Below are 22,447 nucleotides of genomic sequence, written 5' to 3'. Positions count from 1 at the left end.
GCGGCTCCCTCTCCGCTCTGTTCTTTCCATTCCCACCTCTCCGGCGCTCGCTGACGTCTCCCCTTGGCTCCCGCTGCTCCGGCCTCAGGGAGCGCACCTTCGGCCGGCCCTCTGTCTGGGGAAGGAAGGAAGAGCCCCAGCCCTGGGCCTGCAGGGGGACGGGGAGAAAGGGCGGCCGGGGTGCCAGGGGCCGCCCCCTCCCCCCAGGAGCAGCGCGATTGGGACCGAATGGGAAAGCACTAGACCAGGGGCTCCACTGCCCTCGAGGAGCCTCCATTCTGATGGAGAGAGAGAGGGAGACAGGCGGACAGACAGGGGGGGAGGGAGAGACAGACAGACAGACGGGGAGGGGGGAGGGAAAGATTGAAGCGGGGGAGAGAGGAAGACAGACAGAGAGGGAAGCTAAATATCTTTTTTTTTTTTTTTAACCCATACCTTCTGTCTTGGAGTCAATACTGTAGGAGGCAGCTGGGGGGCTCAGTGGATGGAGAGCCAAGCCCAGAGTCAGGAGGTCCTGGGTTCAAATGTGACCTCAGACACTTCCTAGCTGTGTGATCCTGAGCAAGTCATTTAACCCCCTCATTGCCTAAGCCCTAACCACTCTTCTGCTTTAGAACTAATACATAATATTGATTCTATATTGATTCTAAAGGTGGAAGGTAAGGGGGGGGGAGTTAAATGACTTGCCCAGGATCACACAGCTAGGAAGTATAAGAGGTCAGATTTGAACCCAGCACCTGCTGTCTCTGTGCCTGGTTCTCAATACACAGAGCCATCCACCTGACCCCAATACCAAATACCATAAAAAAAAAATACAACATAATTTCAGGGTAAAAGAAACTAGCAGCTGGGGAAGACTAGTTTTTACTTTGCTACTACAATCAGCTTTGTGACCTTAGGCAGGTCATTTCCATCCCGGAGCTTCCCTTTCTTCCTCTAAAATGAGGGGGGAAAGTGTACCATCTCTGGAACTTCTGTCCAGAGGGGTGAAGTCCCAGCACCAAAGCTTTCTAGCTTCCATAACCCTTATTAAACCTCAGTTTTCTCATCTAGAAATGAGCATCCCTGCATGGGCTCAGGGACAGATACAGACATAGAATCGGAAGCTAGATGGTGCCCTGACTAGAGAATGGCTCCAGTCATCAGAAAGGCTCATCTTCATGAGTTCAAATCCAGGCTCAGACACTTCCTAGTGGTGTGACCCTGGGCAAGTCACTTAACCTTGTCTGTGCAGAATGAGCTGGAGAAGGAAATGGCAAACCATCCCAGTATGTCTGCTGGGAAGACCCCCAGTGGGGTCTGGCAGAGTAGGGTGGGACTGAATAACAGCAACAACAGCACCTCTGAGTGTAACTGAATCTCCTTTCATTCATTAGACAGATGTCTGATTATACAAGATCTCCTTGGACAGGGACAGAGAGCTGGGTGGTACAGTAGAGTGCTGGGACTGGAGTCAGGAAGACCTGAATTCAGATCTGCCAGAGATACCTGGGCAAGTTACTTCAGCCTGTTGGCCTCAGTTTCCTCATTTGTCAAATGAGCCAGAGAGGGAAATGACCAACCTTTCCAGTATCTTTGCCAAGAAAACCCCAAACGGGGTCACAAAGGGTCGGACACGACTGAAACAACAGAACAACTATAACATGGGTGTAGAATTGGGGCCAAAGAGCAGAGTTCAAGACCTGCCACTGAAGGGACTTAGTCGTGTGACCCTGAGCAAATTGCTTAACTTCAAAGCGTCCCAAACAATTTCCTGAAGTGAAAGGTTACCCAGGGATTGCCCACAGGCAGAGGTGAGGGAGTTTCCATACTCAGGCTTTCTAAACACCCAGGAAGTCACAAGTCTGGACCAACCCTCCATTTCCCCTCCTACCCAAGCTTGGGAAGCCCGAAAGGCTCCTAGAAATAAGAGCTCTCGTTTTATATTCAATAAGCAGAATGCATATGGAACATAAATAATGCAGATTGCATATTATATAATATAGAAAACATCATCATGTATAATATAACTAGAATCCATATTTAATATATAATATATTGCACATCATGCAATATACAAAATATTGTTATTAAACTATATTTAATATTAGATATTATATACAATTTCAAAAATATATGACTAGAATTTCTATTTAATAATAACATATAATTTGTATAGCATGTTATATATATAATATAGAAAATAACATTACATATATTATAATTAGAATCTAAATTTAATATATTGCATATCATGTCATATACAAAGTATTGTGTATCATCATTAAACTCCATATTTAATATTATTACATATTGTGCACAATTTAGAAAATATAATATATGACTAGAATGTCTATTTAATAATTAGAATGCATATTTATCATATAATCTACATAGCATATTATATATAAAATAGAAAATAACATTACATATATTATAATTAGAATCTAAATTTAATATATTGCATATCATGTCATATACAAAGTATTGTATATTATCATTAAACTCTATATTTAATATTACATATTGTATACAATTAGAAAATATATGACTAGAATTTCTATTTAATAATTACAATGCATATTTAACATTAATATGCATTGCATAATAGATATAATATAGAAAACAACCTTATACATATAATTAGAATATAAATTTCACATATAATCTATTGCATCTCATGTAATATATAAAATATCTATTATAATTAAACTTTAATATGATTACATATTATTCACAATATAGAAAATATAATGTTATATAATATAACTAGACTTTCTATTTAATAATTAGAATATTTAGCATAAATCATATGTTTTACATATTATATAATCTAAAATAATATTACATATACTTTATTAGAATTAGACTCTAATATATTGCATATAATATACAAATATTATTATACAATATAATTAAACTATATTTACTATATCATATTGCACAGTATGCATAATACATAAAATATAAGAATGCTATATAATATATGTTCATTTGAATTTCTATTTAATAATTGAGATTTCAGACTTCAAGATGGAAGGGACGTTGGATGTCATTGCGTCCGCCCTGTTCAGTCAGTCAGTTAGCATTTACTAAGTGTCTCCTCTGTGCCAGGTACTGTGCCAAGCCCTAGTGATAGATAGGCAAAAGATACTCTTTGCTTCCAAGAAGCTTACAGCCATTTTATAGAAGGGGAAACTAAGGCCCAGAGAAGCCAAGAAACTTGCCCAAAGTCACCCAGCTGGGAAGGTTCAGGGGCCAGATTCTAATCTGACTATAAGTCTGGCACTCTCTATTATGCCACACTGTCCCATGAAGCTTACTGGTAGGGCTGGCATTTAAGCGTTGCTGAGGATAAAAGGGGAAGATGTTCCAAGAATAGAGAATGTTGTGATCAAAGGCACCGAGGTGAGAAAGTGTGACGCTCCTGATGGTTCCATGGCCTTAATTCCAGAGAATCTAAGTCTCAGGACAAGAGGGGAGATGGTGGGGGAGTGGCAGAAGCAGTAACCAGTTGAGGCGTTAGTGAAGATCAGCCCTTGTTTGGTGGCCTGGGCAGGAGGCTGGATTTGGACCTGGCCTTGGATCCCAGCCATGCTATTTACTTCATGAATGGATTTGGATAATTTACTTCATTCTCTAGGTGGGCCTCAGTTTCCTCAGCTGGACAAGTCAGGGCTTCATTCTAGATAATCTCTAAAATCCCTTAGAGATGGAAGTCTTACATTCTCTGCCTCTGCTTGTTCTCCTGTTATATCCATACCTGGTTGGATCCCGGTTCGGGGCAAACGGGTACGTCCTGGAGGAGGAAGCTTGGACCGGTATAAACAGCATGAACTAGGGGCAGTTAGGTAGCACAATGGATAGAGTGCCAAGCCTGGAGTCTGGAGGACCTGGGTTCAAATCTACTCTCATACACTTCCTAACTGTATGACCTTGAGCAAATCACTTAGTCCTGACTGCTTAGCCCTTGTTAATCTTCTGTCTTAAAATTGATACAAAGACAGAAGGTAAGAGGACGAAAGAAAGAAAGAAAGAAAGAAAGAAAGAAAGAAAGAAAGAAAGAAAGAAAGAAAGAAAGAAAGAAAGAAAGAAAGAAAGAAAGAAAGAAAGAAAGAAAGAAAGAAAGAAAAAGAAATAAAGAAAAAGGAAGAAAGAAAAAAGAGAGAAGGAAAGAGGAAGGAAGGAAGAAAGAGGAAGGAAGAAAAAGAAAAATAAAGAGAGAGAAAGTAAGGAAGAAAGAAAGGAGGAATGAAGGGAGAAAGGGAAGGAGAGGGGAAGGAAGGAAGAAAGAAAGAGAGAAAGGGAAGGAGAGGGGAAGGAAGGAAGAAAGAAAGAGAGAAAGAGAAGGAGAGATGAAGGAAGGAAGAAAGAAAAAGAAAGAAAGAGGGAAGGAGATAGGAAGGAAGGAAGGGAGAAAGAAAAGAAAGAAAGGGAAGGAAAAAAGAAAGAGAAAGGAAGGAAGGGAGAAAGGGAGGGAGTTTTGGTAGCAGAGGTCCTAGGTTCAAACCTCACCTAAAATGACAGGGTCAGTAACCTCTCAGGTCCCTCCATGCTCTGGATCAAGAATCCTATAATTGACCTCTCCTCCTGTATCTGCCCACAGACCATGGAGTCCCAGGTGGAAGAGTGGTGCCGGGAAGTGGGGGAGCTTCAGGCCCAGACGGCAGCCTTGCCCCTGGAACCCGCAAGCAAGGAGCTGGTAGGGGAGCGGCAGACAGCGGTGGGCACACGCATCGTGCGCCTCATCGAGCCCTTGAAGGAGCGGCGGCGCCTTTTGCTGGCCTCCAAGGAGCTTCACCAAGTAGCCCATGATCTGGAGGACGAGATCGTAAGTGGCCGGGGACGAGAGGGGTCTCCGGGGAGGGAGGCCGCAGCATCATCATAGTGTGTGTTAGAAGACTGGGACTAACAGACCCAGAGCTCAGTGTGGCGGCCTGGCAATCCCCCAAAAAGCTCCACACTGTTCTTTCCTGCAGTAAGAGAGGCATGGGCAGTTGGTGGCTCATCTTTCAGAGTTCAAATCCTGACTCAGACACTAGCTGGGTGACTCTGGACAAGCCCCTTATCCTTGTTGGCCTCGGTTCCTCCGTCTGTAAAATGAGCTGCAGGAGGACAAGGCAACAACAAGAACAACAATAGCTTCTAGAAGGAGGAAGGTGGGAGTCCAGGCCCCAACCCATCTGCTCCACCCATCCCAGTCAGCACTTGTAGAGTATTGTGCCCAGTTGTGGCCAACACACTTTAGAAGGAGCCCTGAAGGTGTCACTGTGTATCTGGAGAGCTATCATGTGGATGTGGGCCCCTTGGCCTCAGTGGGTAGAACTGGGAGCCGGGGACAGGGAGATAGATTGAGACTGAGGTAAGGAAGAACAGCCCAGGGGTTAGAGCCTGTCCCAAAGTGCCATGGAATGGGTTGCCTTCTCTGTCCTTGGGGGTCTCCAAGCAGAGGTTTGCCGCACTGGTGAGGTGTGGGGGTCATCTGAGCTCAGGCCTCAGGGGGATTAGCCCCTTCCTGCTTGGGGCTTCACTGAGGCAGGGGAAGCGGGGAAGGCGGCCACCTCCTGCCTTCCTTCCCCTTCTTCCTTCCTTCTATTCCAGGCGTGGGTCCAAGAACGATTGCCTTTGGCGACTCAGACCGACAGGGGGAACAGCTTGCAATCTGTGCAGCAGCTGATTAAGAAAAACCAGGTGGGGAAGGGGGCTGGGAAGAGCAAGAGGGGAGACCAAGGGAACTGCTGTGGGTGGGGGGGGGCGGCTCAGTGATGACAGATGAGGAGGGCAAGAGGGGTGTCAAACTCACCCAGATGGGGAGGCCACCAGAGGGTGCCCGAGGATCCCTACCAGTCTGCATGTTACTTAGAAAACCACATATTAACATTATCTCCGTCCTATAAAATTCGTGGCTGCACTCAGGAATGTTGGCGTGCTGCCCATTGGCTGTGTGTTTGACAGCTCTGTGATGGTGGGATAATTGAGGGGTCGGAGGGGGGCAGAATGGACAAGAACCTAACTGTGTCCCTAACTCACCGGGCAGCCTCTCTCCATACATCCATCTTCCCTTTTATAAACTAGAAGAGGCATCGTGGACTACCAGACTGGATTTAGAGTCTGAAGAACTGTTAGGATCCCAGTATTACCCCATGACAATTTGCTTCATTGCTTGATGCCTCAGTTTCCCCTTCTGTAAAAGAGGAGTCATCAGGATTCAGTGGAAAGTCTATTGTTCTGGGTTTGGAATCCCAGCTTTGTGCATTGTGCCTCAGTTTTCTTATCTAGAAAAATGGGAGAGTTGGACCAGAGGACTCCAAGCTCTAACTCTATATTTCTGTGATGTGCTCGGCTCTGGGAGTGCCTATGCAGTGATAACCTGAGGGTCCTGCGCCACCGTCCTGGTGCTAGGATGCCCAAATGGGGGCTACTTTGTCTTCTCCTCCCCCTTGCTCCAGGCAGGGCCCTCCTGCACTAACCCAGGGGTATTGTGGGGGCTGGCGGTGGTTCTCTTGTGGACCCCATTTCTGCCCACCAATCCCAAGCCTGACCCATCCTGACTTCTAACCGTAGTCCATCCTGCGGCAAAATGTTCTTAACAACAGCAGCAACAAGAAGAGGAATTCCGTGGCTGGAGTTGTTGGAGGTCAATATTGCAGGAACTTTTAACTCTCCCATTCCCATTTTAATAGGTGAGAAAACTGAGGCTCAGGCGATGAAGTTTCTTGACATAAGAGCTTCAGAGAGGCGCAGAACAGTGGTGTAGAAGGGGGAAGACTTCCTGGAGGAGGTCATCTTTGGAGGGCCTGGCTTGGAGGACAAGAGCCTTTGCTTATTAGCTGTGTGACTTTGGGCCAAATCTCTACCCCTTTGCGGACCTCATTTTCCCTTTCTTTAGTAAAAGAGAGAGCCGTTTCTGTTCATGACCTTTGAGATCTCTGCTCGTTTTCAATCATTCATCTTCGATTTCTCTTCTGGCCTCAGTTTCCTCACCCGGAAAGAGGAGAGGCCAGAGCAGAGACCTCCAGGGATGCTCCTAGCTCCCTCGCTGGGGCCGAGAGCTGAGCCGGGCAGCTTTTCACTTGGCCCCCCTCTCTCTCGTGCCAGAGCCTCCGGAGAGAGATCCAGGGGCACCGAGGCCGCGTGGAAGAGGTGCTGGAGCGTGCTGGGGCCCTGGCCTCCCTGCGCAGCCCAGAGGCCGAGGTGGTGAGCCAGGGCCTGGAGAGGCTGCAGGGCCTGTGGAGCTCCCTGCAGGAGGAGGCCGAGGGGAGGCAGCAGATGCTGGATGCCGCCTTCCAGGTGGAGCAATATTACTTTGATATGTCCGAGGTGGAGGCCTGGTTGGGGGAGCAGGAGCTGCTGCTGATGAGCGAAGAGACTGGCAAGGTTCGCCTGGGAATCTGGGGTGACCAGAGGGAAGGGACCGTCGGGGTCCTGGACGGGGGAACGGCGGGGGGAGACCAGCCATGCCACCCAGTCCAGCCTCTTTCATACCCATGGAAAGCGGGGAGGGGGAGAGTTCAGGACAGCAGAGTGGGAAGAGTACAGGGAGATTCGGGTTCAAATCCTGGCTCCCATACTCCCCAACTTCATGCCCCTGGACAAGGTCATTATCCTCTTTGCCCCTAAGCTTCCTTCTCTGTCCAGTGAGGCGGTTTAGACTCGGTTGTCTCTATGGTTCTTTCCAACTCTGGACCTTCGAACCAACCCATGAATCTCTGTGCCTTGGTTTCCTCCTTTGTCGAACGAGGGGGTTGGACCGGATGGCCTCTAAGATCCCTTCCTGCTCTCGGGGTCCTCTCTTCTTTGGAGGGCCCAAAGGAACAGTGACCTGGTCCCCAGCCAGCCACTTCCCTGTCCCCACAGGATGAGCAGAGCACGCTCCAGCTTCTGAAGAAACACCTGCTGTTGGAACAGAGCATCGAGAACTATGAGGAGAGCATTGCCCAGCTCTCACGCCAGTGTCGCTCACTGCTGGAGATGGGGCACCCGGACAGGTGGGCAGGGCTCATCCCTGGCCATCTCCGCTCTGTTCCCCAACAGTTAGGGAGCAGGTCAGGCAGGCCCCCCCAGCCCAAGGGGTCAACAAGAAACGAGATCTTGGCGAGCCTTGTAACCTCTGACCCTGGCAGATCTGCCCAGGGACATCGGCCAGCCTTAGCTGGGGAGACCCAGCCCTGCCTCCTGAGTAGAGACACACAGCCCTGTCCTGGGGGGGGGGTCCTGTTCTGAGGGAGAAGATGAAGACCACGTCACATCCTGGGCAAAGCCCAGAGCAGCGACCAGGGCACGGACCTAGGAGTCAGGAACACCTGAATTAAAATTCCATCTGAGCCACTAACTCTCTGCAGGCCTGGGTGGGTCTCAGTTTCCCCCTCTATAAAGTGGTTTCTAGGGGTCCCAACTAGCTCTCAACCCTGTTGCCTCTTGACTCCCCCCGCCCTGCCTCTGCAGTGAGCAGATCAGCCGGCGCCAGTCTCAGGTGGACCGCCTGTACGTGGCCCTGAAGGAGCTGGGTGAGGAGCGCCGGGCACGCCTGGAGCAGCAGTATTGGCTCTATCAGCTGAGTCGCCAGGTGGACGAGCTGGAGCACTGGATCGCCGAGAAGGAGGTGGTGGCCGGCTCGCCCGAGCTGGGGCAAGACTTCGAGCATGTCACAGTAAGCAAGGGGTCCTGCTGGGAATCCCCAGGAGGAAGGGGGAGAGGAAGAAGGGGGAGTCTGAATGAATAGAACTTCTTTTTAAACCCTTCCTTTCTGTCTTAGTAACCAGTCTAAGACAGAAGGGCAAGGACTAGGCAATGGGGGTCACAAAGGAAATAGTGAAAGAAGGCATGCTTCGATTTGCAATCTGATTCCAATAATTCCTTCTTTAGCTGTGGTTAGCATTTTTTTTTTTTTTTATCACAAAGCCTCTGGGGCTACCTTGGGACCATGTTTTGCCTTCACAGTTGATCATGGTACAATATTTCTGTTGCTGTATACACTGTTTTCCTGGTTCTGCTCGAGTCACTTTGCATCAGTTCATAGAAGTCTTCCAGGCTTTTCTGAATTCTTCCTGCTTCTCATTCCTTATGGCACAATAGTTTTTCATTACGACCATACACCACAGCTTGTTCTGCCATTCTCCAATTTCCAGACACTCCCTCAGTTTCTAATTCTTTGCCATTACAAAAAAAGCTGCTAGAAATATTTTTGTACCAGTAGATCCTTTCCCCCTCTCCGATCTCTTTGGATACAGACCGAGTCATGGTATTGCCCAGTCAAAGTTATGCATAGTTTTGTGACCCTTGGGGCAATTGTTCCATATTGCTCTCCAGAATGGTTATTTTATGGTCATAACTTTTTATTTTATTTATTTATTTTTAAACCCTTACCTTTGGTTTTAGAACCGATACTGTGTATTGACTCCAAGGCAGAAGAGTGGTAAGGGCTAGGCAATGGGGGTCAAGTGACTTGTCTAAGGTCACACAGCTAGGAGTTTCTGAGGTCAAATTCAAACCCAGGACCTTCTGTCTCTGGGCCTGGCTCTCCATCCACTGAGCCACCCAGCTTCCCCCATAAACATAACTTTTGAAGAGGCAGAGGATGAGAATGAACAGGATCCCAGTGCCATTTCAGGAAAGGGAAAGTAGAGGGGACTGTTGGGTGGCCAGGACCCAGTTTTGGCCTCAGCACCCAAGACACTAAGATTTTTTCCCCCTTTCCCACTTTGGAGCTAAGTGGAGGGAACTTTGCCAAGCCATGGAATCCCACCTGAAAGAGAACAATGATGGGGAAGTTGTTCCCCCGAAAGGGTGTCAGGCTGGGGAGAGAAACTGAGTCAGAAAGGGTTCAGAGGACCCTGCCTCTGAGTGGACGCTGGGGGCCAGGGGAGCTCTGGAGATCATCGGTTTTAGAGCCAGAAGGGATCTTAGAATGGTGGAGTCTAATCCCACCCCCACCCACAGGTCCTGCAAGAAAAGTTCACAGAGTTTGCCAGCGAGACGGGGAATGCCGGGCGGGAGCGGCTGGCCGCCGTGAACCAGATGGTAGACGAGCTGATCGAGTGCGGGCACACGGCCGCGGCCACCATGGCCGAGTGGAAGGATGGGCTCAACGAGGCCTGGGCCGAGCTGCTGGAGCTCATGGGCACGCGGGCCCAGCTCTTGGCTGCCTCTCGGGAGCTCCACAAATTCTTCAGTGATGCCCGGGAGCTGCAGAGCCAAATTGAAGAGAAGCGGAGGAGGCTGCCCCGCCTGACTGCCCCGCCAGAGCCCAGGTCGAATGCGGGCAGTGTGCAGCGGGCACTGAGGGCCTTTGAGCATGACCTGCAGCTGCTCGTGTCCCAGGTGAGTCTCCAGGCTCTGGTCACTGGCTAGGGCCTCTCTGAGGGAGGCTCAGTTTCCCCTTCTGTAAAGTGGGAAGAATAGAACTCACGGTACCTGCCTACCAGTGTCAACATGTCATATTTGAGCCTTAAAGCACCAGAGAAATGGGGTTAGTGTCAGTGATATGGAGTGGACTAGATGCCAGCTCAGTGATGGTCTAGTTGTGTGGCCTTGGCTGTGATCTCGCTGCAAGCTCCTCTCTAAAATAGAAGTGGAGGAGAGGAGAGGGAGGCATGGATGAGCTCCTCTCTAAGGGCCCCATGATCTCAGCTGGATCCAGGTGGGCATGCCACTCTCCTCATCTGAGACTCAGTTTTTTTCTTCTGTAAAATAGGAACGATAGTACTCCTATTGCAGAAAAGCCTTATTATTATAGAAATCTATAATAAGAGGGACCCAAGTTCAAATCCCAACCCTTCTGTTTACCAACTATGTGATCGTGTATAGATATTGGTTTCATTCTTCTTTATAAAGCAAGGAAGGTGCCAGCAGGGTGGCTCAGTAGATTGAGAGCCAGGCCTAGAGATGGGAGATCCTGGTTTCAAATCTGGCCTCAGACCCTTCCTAGCTGAGTGACTCTGGGCAAGTCATTTAACCTTCATTGCCTAGCCCTTCCTGCTCTACTGCCTTGGAAGCAATATGCAATATTGATTCTAAGACAGAAGGTGAGGGTTTAAAATAAATAAAGGGAGAAGGATTGGTCTAGTTCCTCTCCAGGGCGCCCCCCCCAGCCTCCAGCCCTCTATCCTATGACCTCATTTGGAGATATCCAGGCAGCCTGATCAGTGGCTGGTAAACAAGCCTCAGAGAAACCCAAACCTGGACAGAAATGCCTCAGAGCCCCCTGGGTGGGGCCTTCAGGGTCCCAGAGCTGCAGAACTCACAGGCCAGGACCGACTGCTCCATATCTGTTTAGAGTGGCTGCAGCCCTAGGGAGGAGGCCATAAGTCAAGGCTGAAGAAGAGGGATTGCCCAGGAGCCCTTCTGAGTTGTACCCGCTGGGCTCCTCCCTGGCCAGGCCGGGGGGAGCTCCTCAAGGGAACCCGCTCAGGGACATCTGGGAACTTCGCCACGTCAGCATCTCCCCTGGTTACCGAGTGGAGCTCCCTGTGAGGAGTCCCAGCCTTGTTTCAGCCAAGAGGAGGGGAGAAGGCATTTGTCTGTATCCGGGTCCTAGGACATTCAGTTCTGCTAGGGCACAGAGGACAATGCCAGGCCCTGGGAGAGGTGCCTGACTTAGAAGAGACATGGCTCCTGCCCTTGTGGACATCCTAGTCTGGCAGAGGGCTGGGGCCCAAACACAGGCCACTGTATACATGCACAGCACACCCTAATGAATGCATCAGAGAGGGACCATCCAAAGGGGAGAGTCAACAGAGCCAAGCCTTAGAAACCGATGCCGATGCTGAGAACAACAGTTAACACTGATTTACAAATATTATCTTCCTTCGAGGAAAAGGCTGTTGTTATCCTCATTTTACAGATGAGGAAACCAAGGCAGATGGAGGTTAAGTCAACCCACCGGCTCATTAAGTGCCTACTAAATGCTATGGATACAAAAAGAGATGAAAGACAGTCCTTGCTTTCAAGATGCTTACAGTCTACAAACATACAAAGCAAACCATGTACAGGATACGTGGGAAATAATCAAGAGGGAAGACACTAGAATTAAGAGGGGTTAGCGAAGGTGAAGGAAGGAAAGGAGGGAAGAAGGGCAAGAGGGAGGGAAGGAAGAAGAGGCAGAGATATATAAAGAGGGAAAAAGGAAGGAAAGAAGGAAGGAAGGAAAGGAAGGAAGGAAAAGAGGAAGGAAGGAAGGAAAGAAAGAAAGGAAAAGAAAGGAAAGGAAGAAAGGAGGGAATACGGGCAAGAGGGAGGGAAGGAAGAAGAGACAGAGACTCACAGAGACATACAGAGAGAGAATCTTGTTTGTAGAACAGCCAGGAGTCCAGTGTCACTGGATCAAAGAGTATGTTTCAGGGAGTAAGAAGACTAGAAGAGTAGGTTGTGACTTGCCTCAGGTCTTGGAACTCAGGTCTCTCTTACTCTAGGCCCAATGTTTTATTCACTGTTGGCATGAGGACTTCGTGGGAGGCATTTGCAGTTACGGACTTTAAAATGGAGAGAGGAAACTTTCCAGGAATAAGGACTATTTATTGCCATTGTTCAGTCATTTTCAGCTGTGGCTTACACGCCATGACGCCATTTGGGGTTTTATTGGTGAAGATTCTGGAGTGATTTGTCACATCCTTCTCTAAGGAATAATAATAATAATAACAATAATAATAATAATAATAATAACATTTATGCATTACTTTAAAATTTGGGCAAAGTGTGTCATCAGTGTTATTTTTGTTTAATCCTCACAACAGCCCCTCAAGTTATGAAGTAGGTGATGTTATCTACATCTTGGAGAAAAAGAAACCGAGGCTCAGAGATTTGGGGTTTTCTGACCAGAGTCTTGTAGCTAGTAAAGCATTAGAAGTGCTATTGAAAACCCGGTCTCCTCTGACACCAAGTCCACTGCTCTTTTCTACATTCCATGTAAAGGAACAGCTCAGTGAACAGCTCACCAGCCTGGAGTCAGGAACACCTAACAGAGGGACAGCTAAGCTCAAATTTACCTCAACTACTTCCTAGCTATGTGACCTTGAGCAAGTCACTTAATCCTGTTTACCTAGCCCTGGCCCTTCTGACTTAGAGTTGTTACTAAGACAGAAAGGAAGGGCTTAAAAAAAAAAGTGCTATCAAAACCCAAATCCATTGCTTTCCCCCCTCATATTCCATATCAAGGGGCAGCTAGGTGATGCCATAGTGCCCAGAATGCTAGGCCTGGAGTCAGGAAGACTCATCTTTCTGAGTTTAAATCTAGCCTCAGACCCTTCTTAGCTGTGTGACCCTGAACAAATCACTTCACCCTGTTGGCCTCAGTTTCCTCATCTGTAAAATGAGCTGGAGAAGGAAATGGCAAACTGCTCCAGTATCTTTGCCAAGAAAACCCAAAAGGAGTCACAGAGAATCGGACACGACTGAAATGACTGAACCATGTGAGCGGACATAGAGGCCAGGAGAGCCCAGGGCCACCTAGCAAGGCATGGGTAAAACTGGCACAAGGACACTGCCAGTAGGGTAGGGTAGAGTAAGGTAGTGTTAGATAGGATGAGATAGAGTTAGTGTAGGTTGTTTGTTATTTTGGGTTAGAATTTTAGCTTAGCTCATAGTGCACAAATACCAAAGTATTGTGTGGAACACTATTTTGGCTTTGTGCAAAGGGGCGGGGGGGGGGGAACTGTTATAGGCAAATTTATAAGGTAGGATATAAAGAGATAAATATAAATCTTTAGGATTTTATACATTTAGCGTAAGAAAGCAGCCAGGCCTGTCAGGCAAGTGCTGGAGAGTTCCAATCATGGAATAGTGAGGACATAAAAACAGTTTAATGAGTTTTAGGGTTGGAGATATAGGGAAAGGTCATACTAAAACTAGGTATCTATGGACAAACTCCAGGGACTGGAAAGGTGGGACTCTACTCTGTGCTAACATAGGCTGTCATGGTCAACTTGGCAGGTTAGAAGGGGAATTGGATGTCTCACAACTGGGTCCTCCTCAGCTCTGGTGATGATCTAAGGTTATTCAGGAACACAGGTCCACAGCAAATAAAATCCACAAAGAGATGAAGACAGGGAGCTGAACCAGTCTGGATGTCCACCATCCAGAGCTAAGTTCACTGCTCAAACCTGAACTTCCATAGGATAGATGTTTCTTGTATGAGACAAATCCACTTTCCTGGGCTTTTCACTGGAGGTAGTTAAAACCAGCATCTAACTGCCTCAGCCATACCAGAGTCTCTCTCAGGCAAAAGACTTCCTTCCTTCTCACTATTCCAGCCTCACTAGGACAGCCAGCCCAGGGCTAGGTCCCCCGAGCTGGGGCTGCTCGGAGGAAGGCCTCTGTCCTTACCGAGGACCTCTCCCCGCCTTCCTCTTGTCAGGTAAGGCAGCTCCAGGAGGGGGCGGCTCAGCTTCGGACCGTGTACGCGGGGGAGCACGCTGAGGCCATTGCGGGCCGCGAGCAAGAGGTTCTTCAAGGCTGGAGGGAGCTGCTGGCTGCCTGTGAGGATGCCAGGCTGCACGTCAGCTCCACGGCAGATGCCCTGCGTTTCCATAGCCAGGCCCGAGACCTGCTGACCTGGATGGAAGGCATCGTGGGCCAGATCGGGGCCACTGACAAACCCAGGTATGGGCCCTCCCTCCCTGCCCCTGTCCCGAGGGCCACAGGGGGGTCCTGGCTCAGCCCACCCTCACCCAGTGTTCCCCAAGCAGTCAGAGAAGAGGCTGCGCAGTCCACCAGGAGTAGGAACTTCCCATGTCGCGAGGCAGCCCAGCTTGTCCCATGTTTTCCTTCCATCGAGTGGGAATCGGCTGCTCTTTCCTGAGCCCCTCTTTGTCCCCCAGGGACGTGTCCTCGGTGGAGGTGCTAATGAACTATCACCAGGGCCTGAAGACTGAAATCGAGGCCCGGGGCCCAGAGCTGGCCTCCTGCCTGGAGCTGGGCCGTTCGCTGCTGCTGAGCAAGAGCCCCATGGCAGATGAGGTGGGGAGGGGCCGGGGGGGCGAGGGGGACCCCCCACTACCGCACCAGGTCTGGGACATGCGGGGAGTTCCCCAGGGCCTCACTCCCTCCCCTGACTCTTCCCCCTCGACTTCTCCCCACAACCCCTGCAGATCCAGGCCCAGCTGGACAAACTAGTGTCTCGGAAGGAGGCGATGACGGATAAGTGGGACCAGCACTGGGAGTGGCTGCAGCAGAGTGAGTGGACCTCGGAGGCTTCCCTGTGCATGTCTGCTCCACGCTGGGAGAGCTGGAGCCAGAGCCCAAGCCGGTGGTGATGGTGGGAAGGCTCGAGGGCAGGGGGGAGGTGTTCAAGGGTGGATAGAAAAGGGCTCACGGTGTGAGCTGAACAGGACCCTCTTCTGCTGGCGTGGGGGCTGCCCCAATGACTGGGGGGGGGCCCTGACCTCTGGGGAAAACAGAGGCTTTGGGGGGTGGCTGGCCTTAGAGTCATCTCAGGTGGGCACAGGCCAAGGCGAGAGGGTTAGGCCTGAGCACCAGAGGGGGGAGGTACCAGCCTTCCCTACCGACAGGACAAGCCCTGGGCCTCTTCTCCCGGTGCCCCCTGGGAGCCATTGGCAGGCCCCCGTTCCTGGGGAGAGCGGGTGAGGGAGAGTGGAGTGGGTTGGGCACCTGGAGGCCTCCATCTTACCCCCTGTGGGGTGGGATGGGGCAGGGCTGGAAGTGAGCCCCCCATCCCTCCCTCCCTCTCTCCGGCCTGCCCCACGCCCCCTCAGTGCTGGAGGTCCACCAGTTTGCGCAGGAGGCCGTGGTGGCCGACGCCTGGCTGAATGCCCAGGAGCCCCTGCTCCAGAGCCGGGAGCTGGGCAGCAGCGTGGACGAAGTGGAGCAGCTGATCCGGCGGCACGAGGCCTTCCGCAAGGCGGCTGCGGCCTGGGAAGAGCGCTTCAGCTCCCTCCGGCGCCTCACCACGGTCAGCCTCCTCCTCCGGCCCTCCCTGCCTCCCCTCGGCATGGTCCCGGGGCAGGGTGGCCTGACAGCCTCCCTCTTCCTTCTCCAGATTGAGAAGCTGAAGGCTGAGCAGAGCAAGCAGCCCCCGACACCGCTCCTGGGGCGCAAGATCTTTGGGGACCCCACAGAGCTTGCGGCCAAGGCGGCCCCGCTGCTGCGGCCTGGACCCTATGAGCGTGCCCTGGATCCGCTGGGCAGGAGAAGCCCGGAGCCCCTGGCTGTGCCTAGCCGACTGGACTCGCCCCTGGCCGAAGGCCGAGCCAGGGTGGCCTACGTCCGGCAGGAACTGAAGCCCGAGAGGTTACAGCCCCGGCTGGACCGGCTCCATGAGGGCCTTGTAGAAGCACTGCCCAGCCTTGGGCTGGGGCCCGGGCCTGGGGTTGGGGCTGGGCCCGAGGAGGCCTCTGGACCTCGGAGGGAGAGGCCCGAGACCCGAGGGGCAGCCCCGGTGGAGGTCACGGTGGAGCGGGGCCGACCCGAGCGGCAGGTGTCCACTGAGCTGGAGGAGCTGCCCCGGCGGAGGGTAGAGAGGCATCCGGAGAGGCAGGAGTCCGTGGAGGCAGAGCTCAACCCCGTGGCCAGCCTCACCCTGGGCCGCTACGAGCAGCAGGAAAGGCGCAGGGAACGCCGAGAGAGGAGGCTGGAACGCCAGGAATCCAGTGAGCAGGAGACCCCCCGGACAGACCCTGCCAGAGGGTGAGTAGGACGCCCTGGAAGAGCCGTACCCGATGCAGCAGCCACTTTCAGGCGGGGCACTTGGGGGGGCTCTTCCTCTTGGGCCTCAGTTTCCTCATCTGAAGAACAAGAGGGCTGGTCCTAGCTAGCGTCTGCTCTGACGAGCTGTGCTTTGGGGTTCCTGGGGTAGCCGGGGAGCGCCGGGCAGCCTGAGAGCTGGGGCTCAGGACTCCCCGGCTCTTCTCTCGCCTCGGCCTGCCCACACCCGCCTGGCCTCCCTGGGCGCGTTCTCTTTCAGCCTCCCCCGGCCCTGGGTCCAAGGCTTTGCCGGTTTGCCGGTGAAGCTAGGCCCCTCCTAGGCGTTTCATCCCTCACGCCATCCTCGGGCATCTCTTAGAGCCTGCTTGCTGGGGGCAGCTGGGGGCTAGTGGAGAGAAGCCCAGGCCTGGAGTCGGGGGCCTCAGACACTTGTAGCCGGGTGACCCTGGGCAAGTCACTGAACCCTGTTTGCCCTCTGGACACGGAGTCGTTCCCCGCAGGAAGGAAGATTGTTGGGCTTTTAGCCTCCGTGCCAGGCAGCTGGGATACAAAGAGCTCACATTGTTTTCAGGGGAAACGCCACGGACACATTTAGATACGAGATAGCAAAATAGGAAGATTGGGAAGGCTCAGGCAAGAGATACAAGAAGCGGCTTAGGAGGGGAGGCCCTCCCGCAGGGGGAAGGGCGCAGCGCCCCGGAAAGCTCCCGATTCTGGGGAGCCAGGGGCCCCTGGGAGCCGGAGGCTGGAGCTCAGCATCCCCCCGTCTGCCTCCTTCCCCCTCTCCTACAGGAAGGCCACCCTGGCTGACATTGTCGAGCAGCTCCAGGAGAAGGAGTCAAGCCCGGGGCCTTCAGCCAATGCCACTGCCACTGCTGGGGTAAATGGGGCTGCCAGGGAGGCCTCGGGGTCACTACCCACAATGGCCAGGCTGGCCAAAGGAGCTGCCCCTTGGGCGGCCTGAGCATGACAGTCCATAAGCCAGACCTGCCTCCCCCACAGCCCACCCTCTCTTGCTTCCTTCCACCTGGCCTGTGAGTCGGGACATTGGGCTTTGGTCACACTGACACCCCCCCCCCCCAGACCTGAGCCTCTTCCCCTCTCTGGGCCTCAGTTTCCCCATCTGTACAAGGAAGGGGCTGGACGAGATGACTGAGTGGGGATGGGGAGGGGACGTCCCGGAGAACCCTAAAGCCCACAAGGCTTCCTTTGCTCCCCCAGCCCTCGATCCCTCAGTCCCGGGAGCTCCCACCCTCGTTCCCTGAGCGGATGCCCCGGCCTGACCGGCCCCGTGCCCGCGACCGGCCCAAGCCCCGCCGGCGTCCTCGGCCCCGGGATCCCAGTGGTGAAGGAGGCGGTGCCGGGAGGAGGTCTCGCTCTGCCCCCGCCCAGGGCACCAGCGCCCCACCGCCCCCGCCGCCCAGCCACACAGTACAGCGTGAAGGCTTCTTGCTCCGCAAGAGAGAGCTGGAAGGGCCCAACCGCAAGGCTTCCAACAGGTGTGCCAGGGTCGGGGATGGGGCCCTCCGGATGCCCTGAGTTGTGCCATCTGAATGGGCAGAGGGGGCCCCCAAAGGAGGACTGGTGCTTCTCCTGGCCCTTGGCTCCCCCAAGGGCGAGTTTGTAAGGTGGGAATCCTGGGTAGGTAGGACTCTTCTTCCTGAGTTAAAAATTCAGCTTCAGACCCATCCTAGCTGTGTGACCCTCGGCAAGTCACTTCCCCTGGCTCGCCTGGGTTTCCTCACCCATCAAATGAGCTGGAGGAGGGATGTGGTAAACCATTCCAGCATCTCTGCCAAGAAAACCCTCCAACAACAGCAGGGTCAAACTTTAGTCCCAGTCCTCAAAGCATCACTGCCCCTGCCTCCTCCCCCTTCATCCCCTCATCCATGTTCTCTGAGTCACGAATCTAACCCCTTTGGGCTAGGGGAGTAGGGATGGCTGGACCTTGGGCCCCGACACCCCTTGTCTCACCCCCGCCTCCTCCCTCTCCTTGGGAAGCTGCAGGGAGACAGGTTCTTAAGCCTTGACTGGAGCCACCACTTCCAGGGAGAGACCATGTTGGGCTGGGGATACAGCAGCTTCCTCCTCCCTGGATAAGCCTAGGGGACCCCACTACAAAGTGCGTGATCATGGGGCTTCCTTTTTGAGTGCTGCAAGGGCTCCCCACCTCTAAGATTCTGTGATTCTGAGCAGCCAGGAAAGGGAATGAGCTGCCCATCCCTACAAGTATTCTCGGAGAGGGGAAAATCCGTAGGCAGGGTGCCCTTTGAGGGTCCCTTCCAACTCTCCTTGTCTGTGGTTCTGGAAGGGAAACTGAGATTCGTGACTGAGGAAATGCAATTCGCCACTCCCTTCTCCTCCCCTTTTCTCACTGTGGAATCCTAATGCTCCCAGGGCAGAACCTAGGGCTAGAACCCCACTTTGACTTTGGGGAAGATGAATCTGGGCCAATGGGAATTGGGGAGGCCAGTTTAGGAGGCTGACTCGGCAGCAGAGACAGGGAGTGAGTGGCCCAGTCTGGGCCTCCAGAGATCAGGGACTCCACCAGCCGGGGCCTCCTCTCTGCCTTCCCTTCTCAGGTCCTGGATGAATTTGTACTGTGTGCTCAACAAAGGGGACCTGGGATTCTACAAAGATGCCAAGGGCCCGTCGTCGGGTGGCACTCATGGAGGGGAGCCCCTGTTCAGCCTGCACAATGCCATCTGCGAGGTGGCCAATGACTACAAAAAGAAAAAGAACGTCTTCAAACTCAAGTAAGCTTCCCGGCTCAGAGCAGGGGGCCAGGACCCCTGGGTCTAGCCTGAACCTGGCCCCAAGGGTGCCTGGGAAAGCCTCTCCCCTAGCTGGGCCTCAGGCTGTTTATTCAGTCAGATTTGGGGAAGATACAGGAAGCTCGTAGTCTAGTAAAGGGACCAGGAGCAAACAGGCTACCGTGACACGTGATGCTCCGTGGCCTGAGCGCTGGGAGACCCATCGCCCCACTGGGGTAATCGAAGAAGTCTTCATGGAAATGTGGTTCTTGAGTTTGGCATTAAAGGCTGGGCTGGCACGGGATGAGCTCCAAGGTTCCCTCCCAGTTCTGCCAGCTTTGCCAGGCCCTGCTTTGGGATGGTGGGTGACCGGCCAAGGCCACATCCCCAAACTTTGGCCTCCTGATTCCTCCCTACAGGACCCACGATGGCAGCGAGTTCCTTCTCCAGGCCAAAGATGAGGTAAGAGACAGCCTTCGTTTAAGAGGAGGAGGATGGGATAGCTAGGCAGCACAGCAGATAAAGGGCTGGGCCAGGAGTCAGGAAGAACCAGGTTCAAATCTGGCCTCAGATACTTCCTAGCTGTGTGACTCTGGGCAAGTCACTTGACCCCCATTGCCTACCCTGACCACTGTTCTGCCTTGGAGCCAATACATAGTATTGACTCCAAGACGGAAGGTAAAGGTTTAAAAAAATAATAATAATAATAACAAAGAATGCATATGGGCTCAAGCAAAAGTGGAGGAACCTATGATTGGAAAGGAGGCTGTTTTCCCATTATGAAGGGCCTTGAATGCCAGGCTAAGGAGTTAGTATTTTTTCCTGAAACTGAGAATAGAAGAGTGATATGGTGGGGCTTCAGCATTAGGAAAGGATGTTGGCATTTGTGGGCTGGAGGAGGGCAGCAAGGAAGACTGGAGGCGGGGAGGCCAGTAAGAAGGCTACAGTAAAAGTCCAGGTATTGAATGTCATGAGATGCCTACTCCTTCCTCTTGGGCCTTTTTTAGGATGTGCCTGTGAGGGACAGCCGGGAGCAGGACAACTCTGCCCTCTCCCATTTTTGCCATGCCTGGTCCCATTGGCCCAGTGTTATCTTACTCCTCATTCTGGCGAATGGGGCCTTGGTGCAGAGGGGTAGCCCTTGTGCCCAGACGGGAGCCATGTTTAGAGATTTCTTTGCTCTGGAAATGGGCAGGGGGCGTGGGAGTGGGTGAGAACAGGGCTCAGGCCGGGCCTCCATCCCTGGCCTTTACACCTCCATCACCAAACCAACCTGCCCCCTTCCCAGGAGGAAATGAAGGGCTGGCTCCAGGCCATGGAAAGCTCGGTGGCGGAGCACGCGGAGATCTCCCGTTGGAGCCAGACTCTGCCCACCACATCCTCCACGGATGAGGCGAACCCAAGGCCAGAAGGCCCAGGCCCTCGAAGAGCTAGTGGCCGCAGGAAGTGACCCAGCCTCAGGGTCGCCACCATTCCTCTGGCCCAGGCCTTACTCAGCGGGCATGCCCATCCCGCAGGCCCTGACCACCACAGAGATGTCTTCCCCGCCAGCCACCTTCCCCACCTCCGCCTGCCTGGGCACGGAGACACTTCATCTTTCTCCCTTTGTGGACATGGAGAGGTGCCTCCTAGGCCTGTCCAGTGGCCCCAGAGACCCCTGGAAACCGCTGGTGGGAGGAAGGTTGGGGCATCCTCTTCCAGGACGGGGTGGGGAGCTCCGTGCCCCTGGCCCCTTGCCCTCCCTGCGGAGGCCTGCCCTCACAAGCCATATTGCTGTTCCTGCCCCTTCCCCAGGGCCTTGGGCTTCATTTTTTTTTATGCAATAAATGAGGTGGGAGGGAGGGGGACAAGGGGAGTAGTCTGAGTCAGAGCTGGGCAGGGGAGAGGAGAGCAACCTGAGCCAAGCCTCCCTTCCCCTGGCCCTTCCTACCCTCCGGGGGAGCAATAAATCTCACCCGGGCCCCATGGTTTTTCAGGGGACAGGGAGCACAGTGCTGTCAGGAGGCCCGGTGGGTGGACAGAGGCCTGTGGGGGCCCCTGGGGAATGCAGGGACCCCCATGGGGCAGCCAGCCCAGGGTGCTGGGGGATGCGGGGGTGCCCTCTGCCTTTACCTCACTTCCAAAGCTGCCTTGTTCTGCCTCTGGACCCAGCTGGGGGAGGGGGGAGGAGAGGGGACCCCGAGCCTGAGCCCCGCCCCCCTTCCTGCGCCCCACCTCCCGATGCTCAGCGCCATCTGGTTCCTTTTGATCTCAGTTTGTGTTTGCAGCCTCCATCCTTCCATGGCCTTCCTCATCCACTTGCCGGACTCCCGGCAGGTAGCTCTCCATAGGACCCGGGGGAGGGTCTCAGGCCCCCCAGGAGTGGGAAGGGGAGCTCCTGAGGCCTGCCAGTCACTGCACGGCTGGGCACTGCTACCCGTGCATGCTTGAGGCTGGATCCCTGCCCCCCCACGCTGGGCACCGTCCCCCAGCCTCAGGAAGGGGCCAGGGCAGAGGCAGGGGGAGGGCGGCAGAGCCCCGGCGCACTGTATGCACCTTTAATAAACCCTTGTTCTGTCCAGTCTCTGCTTCTCCATTGCTGCCCCTTCTCTTTGGGTCGGGGGTGCCTGGGAGACGGGGTCCGTGTGGGGAGGGGGAGGGGCGGGGTGGGCAATCGAGGCCAGGAGCCCATGCTCTAAACCCATCCTCCACCACCCCTGCTGCTGTGTGGAACCCCGAGCCCTTGCCTAGCGCCGTGCTAAGCTAAGACCCCAATTAAGCAGGTCCTGCCCAGGAGGGCACGGCCTGGGGTCGTGGCACCTTTTATGGAAGCTAGAAGGCATTTCCCCTTCAACAGTCTTACGAGGTAGGTGGTGCCCATCTTGTCACCCATTTTACAGAGGAGCAAACTGAGGCTCCTGCGGAGATCAAGAGTCTTGCCCGAAGCCATGGGGGTTCTTTCTGGAAACCCGGGCCAAGCAAGGGCTGAGTCCTCGAGCCGAAGGAGAGGTCCAGAATAGGGGGGCAGCTTGTGTGTAAGGGACAGGACAGTAGTGGTGGGCGGGGGGGGGGGGGGGTCC

At 53.2% G+C, this 22,447-nt stretch overlaps 1 protein-coding gene across 1 annotated transcript in view; it reads left to right on the top strand.

The window, feature by feature from the left end:
- SPTBN4 (spectrin beta, non-erythrocytic 4) overlaps positions 1 to 20,838 on the top strand; it is a 50,794-nt gene extending 29,956 nt beyond the window's left edge. Inside the window, exons 4-19 of the mRNA XM_044668594.1 lie at positions 4,586 to 4,810; positions 5,581 to 5,670; positions 7,078 to 7,356; positions 7,837 to 7,967; positions 8,425 to 8,629; positions 9,919 to 10,299; positions 14,330 to 14,574; positions 14,793 to 14,931; positions 15,063 to 15,147; positions 15,687 to 15,883; positions 15,971 to 16,617; positions 17,428 to 17,497; positions 17,857 to 18,134; positions 19,218 to 19,391; positions 19,808 to 19,850; positions 20,677 to 20,838. Of these exons, the coding sequence (XP_044524529.1) occupies positions 4,586 to 4,810; positions 5,581 to 5,670; positions 7,078 to 7,356; positions 7,837 to 7,967; positions 8,425 to 8,629; positions 9,919 to 10,299; positions 14,330 to 14,574; positions 14,793 to 14,931; positions 15,063 to 15,147; positions 15,687 to 15,883; positions 15,971 to 16,617; positions 17,428 to 17,497; positions 17,857 to 18,134; positions 19,218 to 19,391; positions 19,808 to 19,850; positions 20,677 to 20,838 (3,351 nt within the window). The remainder of the gene's footprint in view (positions 1 to 4,585; positions 4,811 to 5,580; positions 5,671 to 7,077; positions 7,357 to 7,836; positions 7,968 to 8,424; positions 8,630 to 9,918; positions 10,300 to 14,329; positions 14,575 to 14,792; positions 14,932 to 15,062; positions 15,148 to 15,686; positions 15,884 to 15,970; positions 16,618 to 17,427; positions 17,498 to 17,856; positions 18,135 to 19,217; positions 19,392 to 19,807; positions 19,851 to 20,676) is intronic.
- The last annotated feature ends 1,609 nt before the right edge of the window (positions 20,839 to 22,447 follow it).

Source organism: Gracilinanus agilis, chromosome 3 (genome assembly GCF_016433145.1).
Source record: "Gracilinanus agilis isolate LMUSP501 chromosome 3, AgileGrace, whole genome shotgun sequence".
Classification (NCBI taxonomy): Eukaryota; Metazoa; Chordata; class Mammalia; order Didelphimorphia; family Didelphidae; genus Gracilinanus; species Gracilinanus agilis.
The sequence above is the reverse complement of the archived record's forward strand: the minus strand, read 5'-3'. Positions and strand labels throughout refer to the sequence as shown.